The 14,597-nt window shown below is 37.2% G+C and overlaps 1 protein-coding gene across 6 annotated transcripts in view; it reads right to left on the reverse strand.

The window, feature by feature from the left end:
• LOC126355145 (cingulin-like) overlaps positions 1–14,597 on the reverse strand; it is a 507,535-nt gene that overhangs the window by 283,931 nt on the left and 209,007 nt on the right. For all 6 annotated transcript variants that reach the window (XM_050005361.1, XM_050005344.1, XM_050005351.1 and 3 more), the window contains one exon: positions 13,760–13,977. In XM_050005361.1, coding sequence (XP_049861318.1) covers positions 13,760–13,977 — 218 coding nt within the window. The remainder of the gene's footprint in view (positions 1–13,759; positions 13,978–14,597) is intronic.

Consider the following 14,597-nt stretch of genomic DNA (forward strand, 5'->3'; position numbering starts at 1 on the left):
AATTCCATATGGCAAGGTTGTGCAGCAGGACAATTAAAAACTTTCTGCTGTCTTGTCTGTAACAACTCTGAAGGAGTTCTATTATTTTTCCCCACATCTGGCTGGTGGGATCCATCATAATCTTCCTGTAAGAGCATTGTCTAGAAGCTTGTAGATTTCCTCTTCATAGTCTGTGGCTAGTAGTAAAACAGTTATGTTGCCTGTATCATCTTCATGTGAAGAATACATCACAACTCTTTCTGGTCTGAAGATGTCATATCTTAATGACAGAGAGATGGCAAGAGCGTAGCTTTTCCTCTGATGTAGCTCTTCAGCCACATCAGCTGTAAGCTAGAGACAATTTGTTCAACCCTACTGTTGAATCCTGCAGGAGATAAAGTTGCTATTGCTGCAGTACAGTTTAAACCTTTCTTAATAGTGAACAACAAGCATCTTTGATGGGTTTCCCATAAGACTTACTATGGCTGCTCTTGTATCTTCTTTTTGTTGTCTTTGTTTCAGCCAGTCAAACTTTGATGACTGTCTCATTGGTAGAATTTTATACCAAAACAATATCAAACAGGTGTACTGCCTGCCAGCCAAGATTAAATTCCTTCTGTGGTGAGTAAAAGATAATCTGGGACTCTGGAATCCAGGAATATGCCACAAAAGTTACTGTATGGTTGTGAAAATAGATATGTCAGACAAACCATTCACATCATTAAAGAAACTTGCATTTAACATAAATGGCACACTGAAGACCAACAACCAACAAAATCAACAACTGCTTAACATTGCCTATACACACACCAACTGTTCTGGCATTACAAGAAGCACTGGAATGAAGAGGGAGAATGCAAGACCAGAGAAGGGCCAGCTGTGGTGGTCTAGCGGTTCTAGGTGCTCAGTCCAGAACCGCGCGACCGCTACGGTCGCAGGTTCGAATCCTGCCTCGGGCATGGATGTGTGTGATGTCCTTAGGTTAGTTAGGTTTAAGTAGTTCTAAGTTCTAGGGGACTTATGACAACAGATGTTGAGTCCCATAGTGCTCAGAGCCATTTGAACCAGAGAAGGCAGTGAGGCGATGTCAGCCTATAGCCAATTAACAAGGACCACGCCACAAGAAGAGTGACCTCTGCAAGAAATGAATATAAGCACCACTCCTGCCAGCTTCAGCCAGACATTAATGGACAGTATTCACAGAGTATTAGCACGGCCTTGCAGAGAGCACTATAAGAACAGTTATTAGTGTTTCATACCCACTGCTTGTTTCGACATTGTCTATAGCAAACAATTAGGATTTATGTTGCAGGTCACTCATCGCTTGCGCCGCCATTGTTATTTCAAAGCTAAGTATTTTCAATCGGCTTTATTTAAATAAAACTACTAATGTTATTTGCTTGAATTGTTGCACAGTATTCCAAGAATGCAGTATCCTTTAGGTACCCTATACGAGATAAGTGGAATAGGCCACACACATTTGGTGACAAGGACTTCCAACTGAACTCTGTGTCTGGCGGCCACTGCATTCTCGTTTCTGTTTTTTGTACTGGAGCCTTAATTCTCTCTTGTCTTTACTTTGCAGGGATCCTTATTGCTTTAACAGTTTCTTGTAATTTTTGCTAAATTGTGTTTTCAGGTGGGTATTGCAGCAAATTTCTTTGTACATATTTTTGTCTGTTTGTTGCATTTGTGTTTTCCAATATGACCACCCCAACTGTCCCGCCCCCTGATCAGGCACCAAAGCCGGCAAGCGTTAGATGCCACACAGCTAATGCAGATGTTTCAGTTCCATATGCAACAGGTTTCGGCACTCCTCAACATGGTGCAGGAGCTACTACCCAATGCTGCACACCCAACAGAACAAGCACCACCTACTACTTCTGCTATATGAACTTTCTGAGAGTTTTGTTAACAAGAAGAATGACTCAAGTGGTTACACCAATCAGAGGCACACCTACTAGCCCATAATATTGTAGGTACTGTGAAACTTCCCTATCTCTTATCCATGGTAGGAAGTGAAGCGTTCTGCCTCATTGGCAATGCCGAACGTGTGTTGAGCGTCTAGCAGAAAATAAATTAAAGGACTCCCTAACACTACAGGAAAAGGAATTCAATACAGTGAAAGAAGAACTAGCTGCATTGTGTTGTAAGCACGAAGAACTCCTGAAGAATCACAAAATAGTGACAGGAAAATTATCTGCTGAGTGCTTAGAAGTAAGCAATCTCGAAGTTATTTTGGCGGCACAGAAGAAGGAAATTAGTGTACTGAAACAAGATCTGGCTGCAACACATTTGGAAAACGAAGACCACATGGAAAAATGTGTACAAGTAGAGAAGAAACTGCCCGAAAGAAAGTGATCGCCGCAAAGACAGTGTATTGTGTTCGTGTTATCCACGTATGGCTAGGAATCCCAGTAATAACAAGCATGTTACTGTAAACCAGGACCATGATTCTAGTCCTGCAGATAAGAATTCCAGGAAAAATATGTGTACCACCCCAAACGGTGAAGTGCAACCATGTCTATTGTCATCTAAAACTAATATTCAACCAAAAATGTCGCAACCACCGCCCACAAACCCAAAGATACTTATTAGTACTTCCCAAAACAAAGCGGAAGTAAACACAAAATCTGATGAAAAACAAAAATCGTATGGCCAAAAGCTCAAGGCTGTTATCTTAGGTGACAGCCAAGGACGCAATTTATCTAAACTTTTAAATGAAAACGCTCAGATTTAATGTTTAGGCTATTTTTACCCTCAAGCCAATGCAAGTTTCATACTCAAAAACGTTAACCAAAACACCCCCAAAACTTGCACCTCTGACATTGTGGTAATTGCAACAGGAACAAACAATGTTGCTTGCAACAACAGCCAACATCTAATAAAAACTTTAAAAGCCAAATTACCGTGCATTGTATCGAAGAAAGTGTTTTTAGTGGATGTGCCTTTCAGTCATGATCTTCCAAACTGGTCATGTGTAAACACAGAAGTAACCAGCGTAAATTCGCAGATCTACAAACTGTGCTCAAAATTCGCAAATATTACAATAATTAAAGCAAGCGAATTTCACAGAAAGTTTTATACATGAAACGGGTTTCACCTAAACAATCTTGGGAGGAGAGAAATCACAAATTTCATATTAGAGACTGTAATGAAAGAAAAAGCACTAAGTGGGCCCATAATACCACTCAGTTATAGAGAACCAAACATCAGTGAGGAAAACATTGTACCCAAAGACAAATACAGCGTAAAACATACTGAAAATGCGAATGAGTGTAGCATGTTTAATTGCAAAAACTTTTTGTGGCCAAACCACCTATCCCATTGTGTTGAACTGACATCATCATCAAATGAAACAGCATCATCATCTGAAATAGCAGTGCCTTCAGTACGAGAACTAGCAGCTGAACCACACACAGTGGAAGCAGCAGCTCGTCCTACATGAAACAGAAAGGTAACTCAGCGTTTTTTATGTTGAGTGACACGAGAGAAAAACAGTCAAAATCATGTGAAACATCTCTCTCGTGTATTAAACATGGGACTCCAGTGCCACAAGCAGAACTAACTAGTCTACTGAGAAAAAAAACCACAAACAAATATACAAATGTAAAGGTGAGCAAGTCTCAAACTTTGTCTGTATTTCATCAAAATATAAGAGGTCTGAAAAATAAAATAGACCAACTGCTAATTCACCTAAGTGATGAAGAGTGTGGAAGTGAACCTGATATATTGTGTTTCTCTGAACATCATATCACAAACGGAATCAACATGTTACAGATTGAAAACTTTTGTTTAGCTGCCCACTATTGTAGATCTACTATGAGAAAGGGTGGTGTCGCAATATTTATTAGGAATAATGTAGTGTATAAATCTCTAGATACAAGCAAATATTGTGTGGAACAGCACTTTGAGGTGTGTGGTATTGAGATAACAACAGACAGTGCAACAGTTATTGTGCTGTCAATTTACAGGGCACCTGCTGGATATCTGAACGTTTTTATGGGAAATATTGAATCACTCTTGTCCTGCCTGTCTAGAAAAACTAAATCAGTCATTGTAATGGGTGACTTTAATGTGGACTTTTTAACAGAAAACTGAATAGAACAGATCTTGAACACCTGATGTGCTCTTACAATTTAGTGTCAGTGGTAAACAGTCCAACTAGTGTAACAGCCAGTTCTAGTACATTAATAGATAATATATTTATAGATAAGGATGCATATAATAATTTAAGTGTAAAAAATGCTACAAATGGCCTATCTGATCATGATGGACAGTTCCTCACCATAAACCAAATAAAAGTACTATGTCCAGTTTCAGACAGTCTCTAAAGAAGATGAACAAGAACAAAAACTAGGTGACATGCAGATAGCTAAGGTCAATAGTACAAAGTACCTTGGCTTACATGTAGATAGCTAACTAAACTGGTCAAACCACATCTTGGATCTCTGCAAAAGGCCGAATTCGGCAACTTATGCTTTATGCATTATCCGCTCTTACAGAAATACGGAAACCAGTAAATCAGCTTATTATGGTTATTTTCATGCCATTATGGCATATGGAATCATATTCTGGGGAAATCAGCCATTTACTAGGAAACTGCTATCTGCACAGAAAAGAGCCATAAGAATCATGAGTGGAGCCCACCCTAGAGCCACATTCAAAAATCTTTTTAAAGAACTTCAAATCTTCACATCCATTGCACAATATATATTCTCCTTGATGTGTTTCATAAGGGAAAAAAAGCCCCTCTTCAAACCTAATAGTGTTTATCATAATCGTGATACTACAAGAAAATATGATATACACTATGAGCATGCAAACCTGAGTAAGGTACAGAAGGGGGTCCACTTCAGTGGTTGTAAGATTTTTAGTGCCCTCCCTTCACAAATTAAGTGTTTAGTAGATTATGAGTTCTCGTTTAAGAAAAGCTTAAGGCAGTTCCTATTGCAAGGGTCATTTTATACTATAGAAGATTCCCTGAACCATGATGAATAGTACCCTAGTACCTGTACGGATAAGTCTCAGATACATTTCCCACTCTTCATTTGTGATCCTGTATATCTATTACTTGTAAACATCTTAAGTTTTCAGTAGTATATTTTCTGTATGTACGTGTATAGAGTCTGTAATACTTAACTTTGTAACATTTATTTTTTTGTGATTTTAATTTGTAATGTTAATCTAAGCCATATAATTTTAATATGAATAATAGCAATACTTACAAAATACCATAAAAAGTTTGTAAAACTGACACGTTCCATATCCTGTGATGTATTCACAACATGGATCACCAGAACACGAAATAAATAAATAAAAAATTCAAAAACTTTTTCCTTATGACCAGGTTACTGCTTCGCTAACTAACTATATTATGACCAACAAGAGAATGTGGTAGCAGCTAGGTATCAATTCATTAATTGAAAAAAAACTTAGAACAAACTTATCACAACAGATTTGCAAGGTATGACAAGGAAATGCAAATTCAAATGTGCTTGCAGTGCTTTATATTAAGATATTATGTTGTGTGATGTTATCATGTACAATGTACCTGATGCCAGACTTGGAGAACAAATTTTGAAACAGTCCAATCTATCATTTCAGCAGGTAGTGCAAATATTAGATCAGCACAATTCCAGTGTCTTGTCAACTCATACATTTGAGCAGTCAGCTATTTGTCGGGTTGAATCCCTTGCTTGAGATCGCCCCATTGCCCATCAGTGGCTTGCACTAGCCACACCAAGTAAACAACTTTTCACGCCACATACACAGTTCGCTAACAAGTTGGCTACACAGGTGAACAGAATTAAGCCTTGCCCTACACAAATCCAAGGACTGCCCACCCTGTCAAGCTCAGTGTTATGCTTCTGGCAGGAAAGGACATGTGCAATCTGTATGTTTAAAATGGAACAAAAACCAGAATTCAGCCCATTCACAAAACTCTCGTCACAAGGCCCATGTCAATAATGCAGTATATTCCAAGTCTGCAACAGGCATTAGCAAAACTAGCAAGCATGCCATTTCTTCGGTGACAAGCCAGTCAAACAAACTTTTTGGTCTTTTATTTATTTGTAGGAGACATGAGAAATTTCAGTTGGACAGAGGCGCCACTGTCACATTGCTAAATTGTCACACATATGAACTGTTAGGCTCTCCATGCCCTTCTAAAACTAGCAAGCAACTGATGGCTATAATGGAAAGACACTCCTGTTCTCAGAACATGTACTTCACCTGCCATACGTGAACAGTGACTTTTACAGTGCTACAATCATGCAAGTGTGAGAACATATTTGGTCTTGATTCTTTTGATTTGTTTGGCTTTAACATTCAGGACAATGTGTTGTCAGTGTCTGCATTCAATGCAAAAGACAGTGTAGCTAGGATAGCTTCCTAAAAGAATACCTATACCTCTTTTCTGAAGGTTTAGGCAAAATTAACAATCTTGTATACAATGTTCTGGCATAACCACAAGAACTGGAATGAAGAGGAAGAATGCAAGACCAGAGAAGGTGGTGATGCAATATCAGCCAATAGCCCACTGACAAGGATCATGCCATGACAGGAGTGACCTCTGCAAGAACTGAATATAAGCCCCACTCCTGCCAGCCTCGGCCGGACATTAGTGGACAGTATTTGCAGAGTATTACCACAGCACAGCAGAGAGTGCTACAAGAACAGTTATTAGTGTTCTATATCCATTGCTTGTTTGGACATTGTCTATAGCAAATGACTTGGATTTATGTTGCATGTCACCCATTGCTCGTGACACCATAGTTATTTCAAAGTTAAGTGTTGTCAATCTGCTTTATTGAAATAAAACTACTAATGTTATTTGCTTGAATTGTTGTATAGCATTCCAAGACTGCAGCATCCTTTAGGCACCCTATACGAGACGAGTGGGCAATATCACACACCAACCACTGAGATATGGAGAAAAAACTGTTTTAAAAAAACATCCTTGTTTTGGAGCTGTGTACTCAAAGAAACTGTGAAATCCAGCTAAAAATCAACCTAGTCAACAACAAAAATTGATTTTAACTTGGCTAAGCATAGAACTGGGCACTGAAGCTGTTCCAGATGCAGTGGAGGCAGAACACTGAGCAAGACAAAAGTGGAACACTGAATAAGGACAATCCGAATTACCATGGACTGGGAAGCGTTGGGTATGTACAGGGTATTTCAATAAAAGTCTTTGGCTCTATAACTTACAAACTAATAGGTGATGGAAAAATTTATTGAGGCTAGTCAACATAAGAAATGTTACACTTTCTGCAGAACTATGAATAGAGTTTATTTTGTTATTTTCCAAAGAGTTACAGCAAAGTCATACAATTTTTTAAATGGAACAATAGTTATTTCTACCATGCACTGGAATCATTTAAACCAGTTGTGTACAAATCATTTTAAATCAGATTTCTATCACATTTATTTTGCAAGCAACAACCCTTCAAGGCTTCAGGGTTGGATGCTACTTGCTGTACATAATGCATAGCACCTTCTAGAGGTGTCGTGGACAATACGTAACGTTGCTGGTGTCACAGAGTGGCAAATTCCCTCGATGTGCTGTTAAGAGTGCCGATTGTCACTGTACAAGGCCATATATGTGACAGGACAAACCACACAGACAAATGGGGTTCAGTGTGCTATGGTTACTGATATCAGACAAAGATGGAATACATGTATAATGTGTATGTTGAGATGTTGTTGATGATCAGAGAATACCAACATGATGCCATTGAAGCACCCACAGCAGATGTTGTGAAATATATTAACAGAGGAACTCCAGCAGCCATTAGTTCTAACATGCTGAACAACAACTTCATGAAACAGACAGCAATAACAGACAAATACCAGCAAAGACTGAGAAGATGGAGGTGACTGTTTCAGCTGCAATACAACATGATCTTCATGTCAGTTTATGAGGCATTGGTGCAGTTGCTGGTATCAGCCTTATGTCTGTGAGGCATGTAGTACACAGTCACAGGTTTCACCCGTATTGCCTGTCACTGACCCAGGAGCTGCATGGGAACAATTTCAATCAGGAAGTTACTTTCTGTGAATAGGCCATGCATAATTTCACTCTGGACTCCTTACAAAGAGTTATGTTCCACGTTCACAACTTAAGGTGTAGTGAACCATCATAACATTCACTATTGGGCTGCAGACAGTTCTCAGTGGGAACAACCTGTTCAACATCAACATCGGAGGTATATTAATGAACAGTGTGGAATACTTTTGGACAAAATCATTAGTCCACACTACTTCACAGGTACTCTGTCAGGTGAGATGTATCGGGTGTTTGTAGTCAACTGTTTGAGTGCTCTCCTTGAACATATGTATCTAGACACTGCAGCCCATAAGTGGACACAGCACAGTGGTCACCCATCCCATTCTGTGGAAGAACCAGACAACAGGTTTCCTGGAAGATGGCTGGGGCGCCTTCATCTTCATGAATGGCTTGCATGGTCACTCGATTTAACATCAGTAGATTTATTCTTGAGGGATATCTAAAGAATCCTTTTTATGCACTGAGCCCACAACTGCAGACAATCTAAAATGGTGCATCATAGAAGCATGTCACTCCATGACACCGGTGACACTACATTTCGTCTGTAGATCTTTTAGAAGGTGCATTGCATTTTTTACTCAGGAATACCTCATTTACCAGGTGTAGAAGTATGAAACCAGAATTGCCCTATGATGGTGATAACTGTCAGTGTAGGGCTCATGAGATCATGTATGCTGTGCCATCTGCTTCCTGCAATGGCTGACGATGAATGTCAACACACCGCAACCCAAGTTCCATACACGGGTATCTGTTTCAAAGCTGTAAACATGTCAAGTTTTGTGCTTATGAACAATGATTTGCAGAGAGCATCAATTTTCTGTGTTCATTTGAAAAAAACTGCTGCAGAATCACATCGAATGTTTGTCAAAGCTTTCAGCAAACGTGCTCTTTGGAAGACACAGTATTTCAAGTGGTTCAAAACATTCAAAAGTGATGATTTCGAATGAGAAATGACAAGCATGGGAAAACATCAAAAAAGTTCCAACACAATGAATTGCAGGTCTTATTGGATGAAGATGATGCTCAAACCCAACAAAACTCATGGAACAATTGAATCTGATGCAGAAAACCAGTTTTCTTTGAATGAAAGCTATGGGAAACGTGTAGAAAGAGGGGAAAATGGGTTCTACATGAACTGAATGAAAGACAGCAAACAAATCAAAAGACTACTTGTGAAATGCTACTCACCAGATACAAAAGAAAGTCATTTCTCCATCGAAATATCACTCACTGACTGGTTCACTTCAAAAGAAGAATTGGTTTTTTGGTGTGGTTTTCACAGCCTGCTGGAGAGGTGGGAGAAATGTATAAATAGCAATGGAGTTTATATTGAATAAAATATTGTATATCAGTTTCAAAGAACAGACATGTAATTACTGCATCCAAATTCCAGTTTCATACTTCTACACCACCTGAACGTCCATCACTGCACAGATGACATGTATTATGTACAGCATGTGGTATCTGACCCTGAAACTTTGAAGTGTTGTAGCTCTGAAACTAAGCGTTATAGGAATGTGATTTAAAATGATTTTTATACAGCTAGTTTCAATGATTCCAGTGCATTGTAGAAAAAATTGTTACTTTTAAAAATTGTATTTATTTGCTGTAACTCTTTTGAAAATAACACAATAAACTATGTTCATAACTCTGCATAAGGTTTAATGTTCCCCATGTTGACCTACTACAATAGATTTTCCCATCACCTATTACTTGGTAAGTACAGATGCAAACACTTTTACTGAAACACTGTATATATTACTTCCTCTGGCTCACAACATCAGTCAACAGGAGTAATCTGATGGTGACAGCATGGAACTCACAAAAATTTGCTCTACAAATGGCCAGTCCATCCAGATGCATGACAGGGAGACATTCAGGATGTATCATTTTTTTGGCAGTTGTTTTGGTTCAGGGCAACCAATGATGTCTTAAAATAACAGTAAATTGGTCAAACTAATAAAAATTCTAAAGAATAAATACATATGAAAAGTTCTAAAAAGGTCTAAAGACACACTAACTAGAAGACAGATTCATCAATTTGAAGAACAAGGTAAAGTGTTCCTTCAAACACTCTTATCAAAAATTGGAACAAAAAAGAAACATTTCTTAAATATCTGACACTTTATTTTTGCTTTGGTGGATGGGAGGAGTTTTGCTACAGCCAGGTGTTTGCTTTTACATACCATAGCCTGTTCTTTCTCATGAGAGATTTATTGCTAGCTTTTGCTCATGTCAATTTTGTAATGCACACACCAGTGTCGACAGCTGTTCAAATGCTTGCCGAGTCATATATATAATAATATAATAAAAATAAGAAAACATAAGTAAACATATCATGACTTTACATTACTAAACTAAGTAAATATCTAACTACACTACATAAAATTTAAAAGTGATATCATAAATACTTCTTGGCCAACTCAATGTTTCCATGAGGTTCCAACCAGAGGAGTCACTGGAGCTAGCCTTTTTAAATTTTATACAGCGTAGCTAAGTATTTACTTAGTTTATTAATGTAATGTTGTTATAGATCTACTTGTATACTGTTTCTTTTTTCTTTTATATGCAAGACTACTGACAATCATCAGTCAATTAAAATCTGTCTAGCCACTAAAGAATTAATATAAGAATTTGTTTGAAGTAATAGTTAAAAGCAACATGCTCACTGAAGGTCTCAACCAATAACATGGCTAATATGAATGTATTTTGCCTCACTTCCAACCATTTCTCCCAATGATTAATGTTTCTGTTATTCAAAAGATAAGTTACAGTATGTAGAGAAACTTTATAATTTGCCTCTGAAAGTAACACACAGACCTCCTTCACTGCTGTAGGGCACGTTAGTTCCCATAAACTCCCATGCACCCACTACCCAGCAGAATTTTACTTCCTACTTTAAATCTTTTAGGAAAGGGAACAGGATATTCTGAATTGATTGGAAAGGTTTCTCTGCTGAGTATATGCACTAGATGTTGTCTAGTGCACTTAAGGAATTGTAGCAGATGGGTAATTTAATGGCTTGAATATATCTCATACTATCCACTTTTCTCAAGATTACATGTATCTCTGCATTACACATGTTACCATCCATGCTAAATGTCTCTTGAGGACATGATCAGCCAAGCAATTGAGCAGCCAATGTTGATCCCCTCTTCAACTCATATGGAAAAGTAGCTTGTAATTGAACTTTGAAGTGAAATCTGGTAGTCTCCCTCTTGTATTTCAGAAGAGTGAAAAGAATGGTGTGTCTTCTGAACATCCTACATGTCAGTCAGCTCTGCCCTGGGAAAGAAATAAAAGCTGGTCCATACTTAGTGCCATAATTTGTTTCCTTATGCAGATGGAAAATGGCTTTAAGACATGTGGGTGGCTTATAAGAGCAATTTGGATTCGGCTCTGAGGAAAATAATCAATGCCAGTGACTTCAGATCAGATAAGCACCTGTAAGCCTGATGCCTGGTGAAATGGAGCAGGCTACTGGACAGTGATGATTCACCATCTTTGTACCGAGGCTGGCAAAAGAACCTATTCTGTAGCTGCCTCCCGCCAGTCTAATGACCTCATTACCATTGGTGTTGATGTTCTGCAGACACGAAGGTTATAACATTACTATATTCATTAAACCTTTTTAGTTCATCTTTATGGTCTTTAGGAGATACAGGTCATACCAGTTAATCTGTTCTAACTGTTGATACAATGTTTCAACTGATTACATCTGTAGGTGATCTATAAGTTCTATATACAAGAAACATAATACAGATTTTATAGAAAATTATCTTCGTTGTTGGCTTACAACCAAATTTGCAACTACACAATTACCAACTAAAAATAAATTCTGAAAAGGCAAAATGCATGTTACATGTAAACAAACCTCTGAGTGTTAATGTCTAAACAAACCTCTGAGTATTAACACCACAGAAACAGATACTTTAATTCCAATAACAAACCAAAGGCAAAACTTAAAAATAGTGCAATAATGTTAAATTATTAATTAAATTACTTTTTGGAACTTTGTATCACACCTGAAAACTTAGGAGACAGAGATAATGGAATACTTCCTAGTTTTTGTCAGTTTTATTCCAAACAGAAAATAACAAAATTTGAAATACGAAAATTGCATCATCATTTTTAATTCAAAAGCATGGTTGATGCACAAAACTGTTCATACCAAAATTACTTTTATTATTTGTAAATACTGATATGGAACATAAAACAGATGTAAACTATTCATATAAAAACACAGAACTGCAAAACACCTGTTTGACAATCACTGTCAAAAACACACCATAATCAAATTAAGTCTACCATTGTCAGGACAATATAGAACATCACAATCTATAAATAACTACCAATACTGAATGTAAGTGTTATTCTTAACCTGTGTTTTTCATATTTTTCTTGTTTTGTAATGGTATTTACCTGTCTCAAAAGCATGTAAACTAAAAGCAGAATAACAACTCCAGCCTGAACCTGGAGGTTTTACTAAGGGATGGGATGCTATGATTTTACATCTCATCTGCAGATCCTTTAGAAGACACAATGCATTGTGCATTCATGAACATGGATACACATTTGAACACCTCATTTAAATCAACATTCTGTCTCCTGAACATCCATTACCACACAATCATGTATTTCGCACACTGTGTGGTATCCACTACTAAAACTTTGAAGGGTTGTAGTTCGCAAACTAAACTTGATAGAAATGTGACTTGAATTGATTTGTACAAACAGGTGCTTTCAATGACCACTAATACATGTGAATGTTCTAATCAGTTGTCAAGATATACCAGAATCTGGAATTAAATCATCTGGGAAAAAATGACATCATGCCCAAGACTATTTATTTAAAGGCAAATGTCAAACATAATCCTGCTACAAGAACTTATTTTTATAAGTTTTCACAAGAAGAAGAAGAACAAGAACAAGAAGCAGTGGCCTGGAAGATCATCATCAAAACTTCAACATCATGTAACTAAGTACAATTAATCCTGCTACTGCTACTCAATTTGTCCAAATTTAGATACACTGGGTTAGAAGGATAGAATTAAAATTTGAAACTTCCTGGCAGATTAAAACTATGTGCCGCACTCGGGACCTTTGCCTTTCGTGGGCAAGTGCTCTACCAACTGAGATACCCAAGCACAACTCACGCCCCGTCCTCACATCTTTACTTCCACCAGTACCTCACCTTAAAATTTGTTCATACCAAAAAGATATTTGCAAAGGTGAATGCTAGAAGGTCTTGCCAATTCATATACTTAGGACCTATAACCAAGCAATAGTTATTCCAACAACAAAAAAAACTTATTTTGCTTAGTCATTCTGTTTGTCTAGCTATAAATTGTTAAAATGTGCCATAAAACATATGTCTATGTTATTCTAGCCTGTTTTTTGCTATATTTTCATGAAATGAGACAGCAGAATTACTAATGCAATGACTGTCTTGTAACAACAACACTTTTGTATAGGTTCGTAAGGTACCAACATGATCTGATGAGACATTTACGAATGTTTTCAGCAGTATCCCTTTCATTGTTCTTCCTCGAGGCGTATTCAATATAACATAGAGTTCTTCATCCAGAATAATTGGCCTAGTTCTACATTTCAACAAACCATCAACCCTGTGAAACATTTAATAAGATATTCTTTACACCCTATTTACAGTTTATTAAATGACAGAGTAGAATAATCACCATACAATACCTGTGCATTTTTGGCTTTGAGAATTTCTTTCTTAAGTCTGTCAATTATGGCATTTTTCTCATCCTCAAGTTTTGTAAGCTGTTCTTTGTAGTTTTCTGTGCTGCTCTCTTTCAACGAATCCCTCTCTTGGATTAAAGTACATATATTTGCAAGTACTTCTTTCATGGTTTCAGCATGGGATTTTCTTATTTTATCCAGTGAAAATGACAGTGAGCGGCCTGTGAATTTCAACTGTGAATTAACTAATGTGCAGTCAGTGACCATAAAAAAGTACAAAGCATCTTTATCACTAAAGCTGAAGCAAAGTATGAATAAACAAATAATAAAACATTATTAATATCACTGCTGCGATTTTCTCCCCTCCATCATGTGCTGAGAACACCTTCAATAAAACTAATATTAATGCTGAACATCTGAATGCATAATTTCTTCTATAATTCTCTGTTAAATTCCCATTTGAGCATTTTTATAAATTCCCATTTGAGCATTTTTACTCACAAATTACATGTGGAGTTTCATCTGACAACAGTAAAACCACACTTTGCACTGAGAACCCAAAACAAACTGCAAAACTCCATGGATATAAATGATTAAATATAACTTCCTGAAATAAAAGTTTGCAACAGAATAATAGATTTAATATACAGAAATTTAAAAAGCTGATATCTCACTTCCTACTTCTACATTTAGAGGAAGAACTGAAGAAAGAGGCATAAGAGGAGATAGATGGCAAGATTGGAAATGGATAAACCAATTAGGGTCAATAACCAAAAAAGTTGATGAGAGAAACTACAGTATACTTCAAAAATTTTCTTTGGAGCAGTAATTAAAATTTTGA

The sequence above is a fragment of the Schistocerca gregaria genome, chromosome 1 (genome assembly GCF_023897955.1).
Source record: "Schistocerca gregaria isolate iqSchGreg1 chromosome 1, iqSchGreg1.2, whole genome shotgun sequence".
Lineage (NCBI taxonomy): Eukaryota > Metazoa > Arthropoda > Insecta > Orthoptera > Acrididae > Schistocerca > Schistocerca gregaria.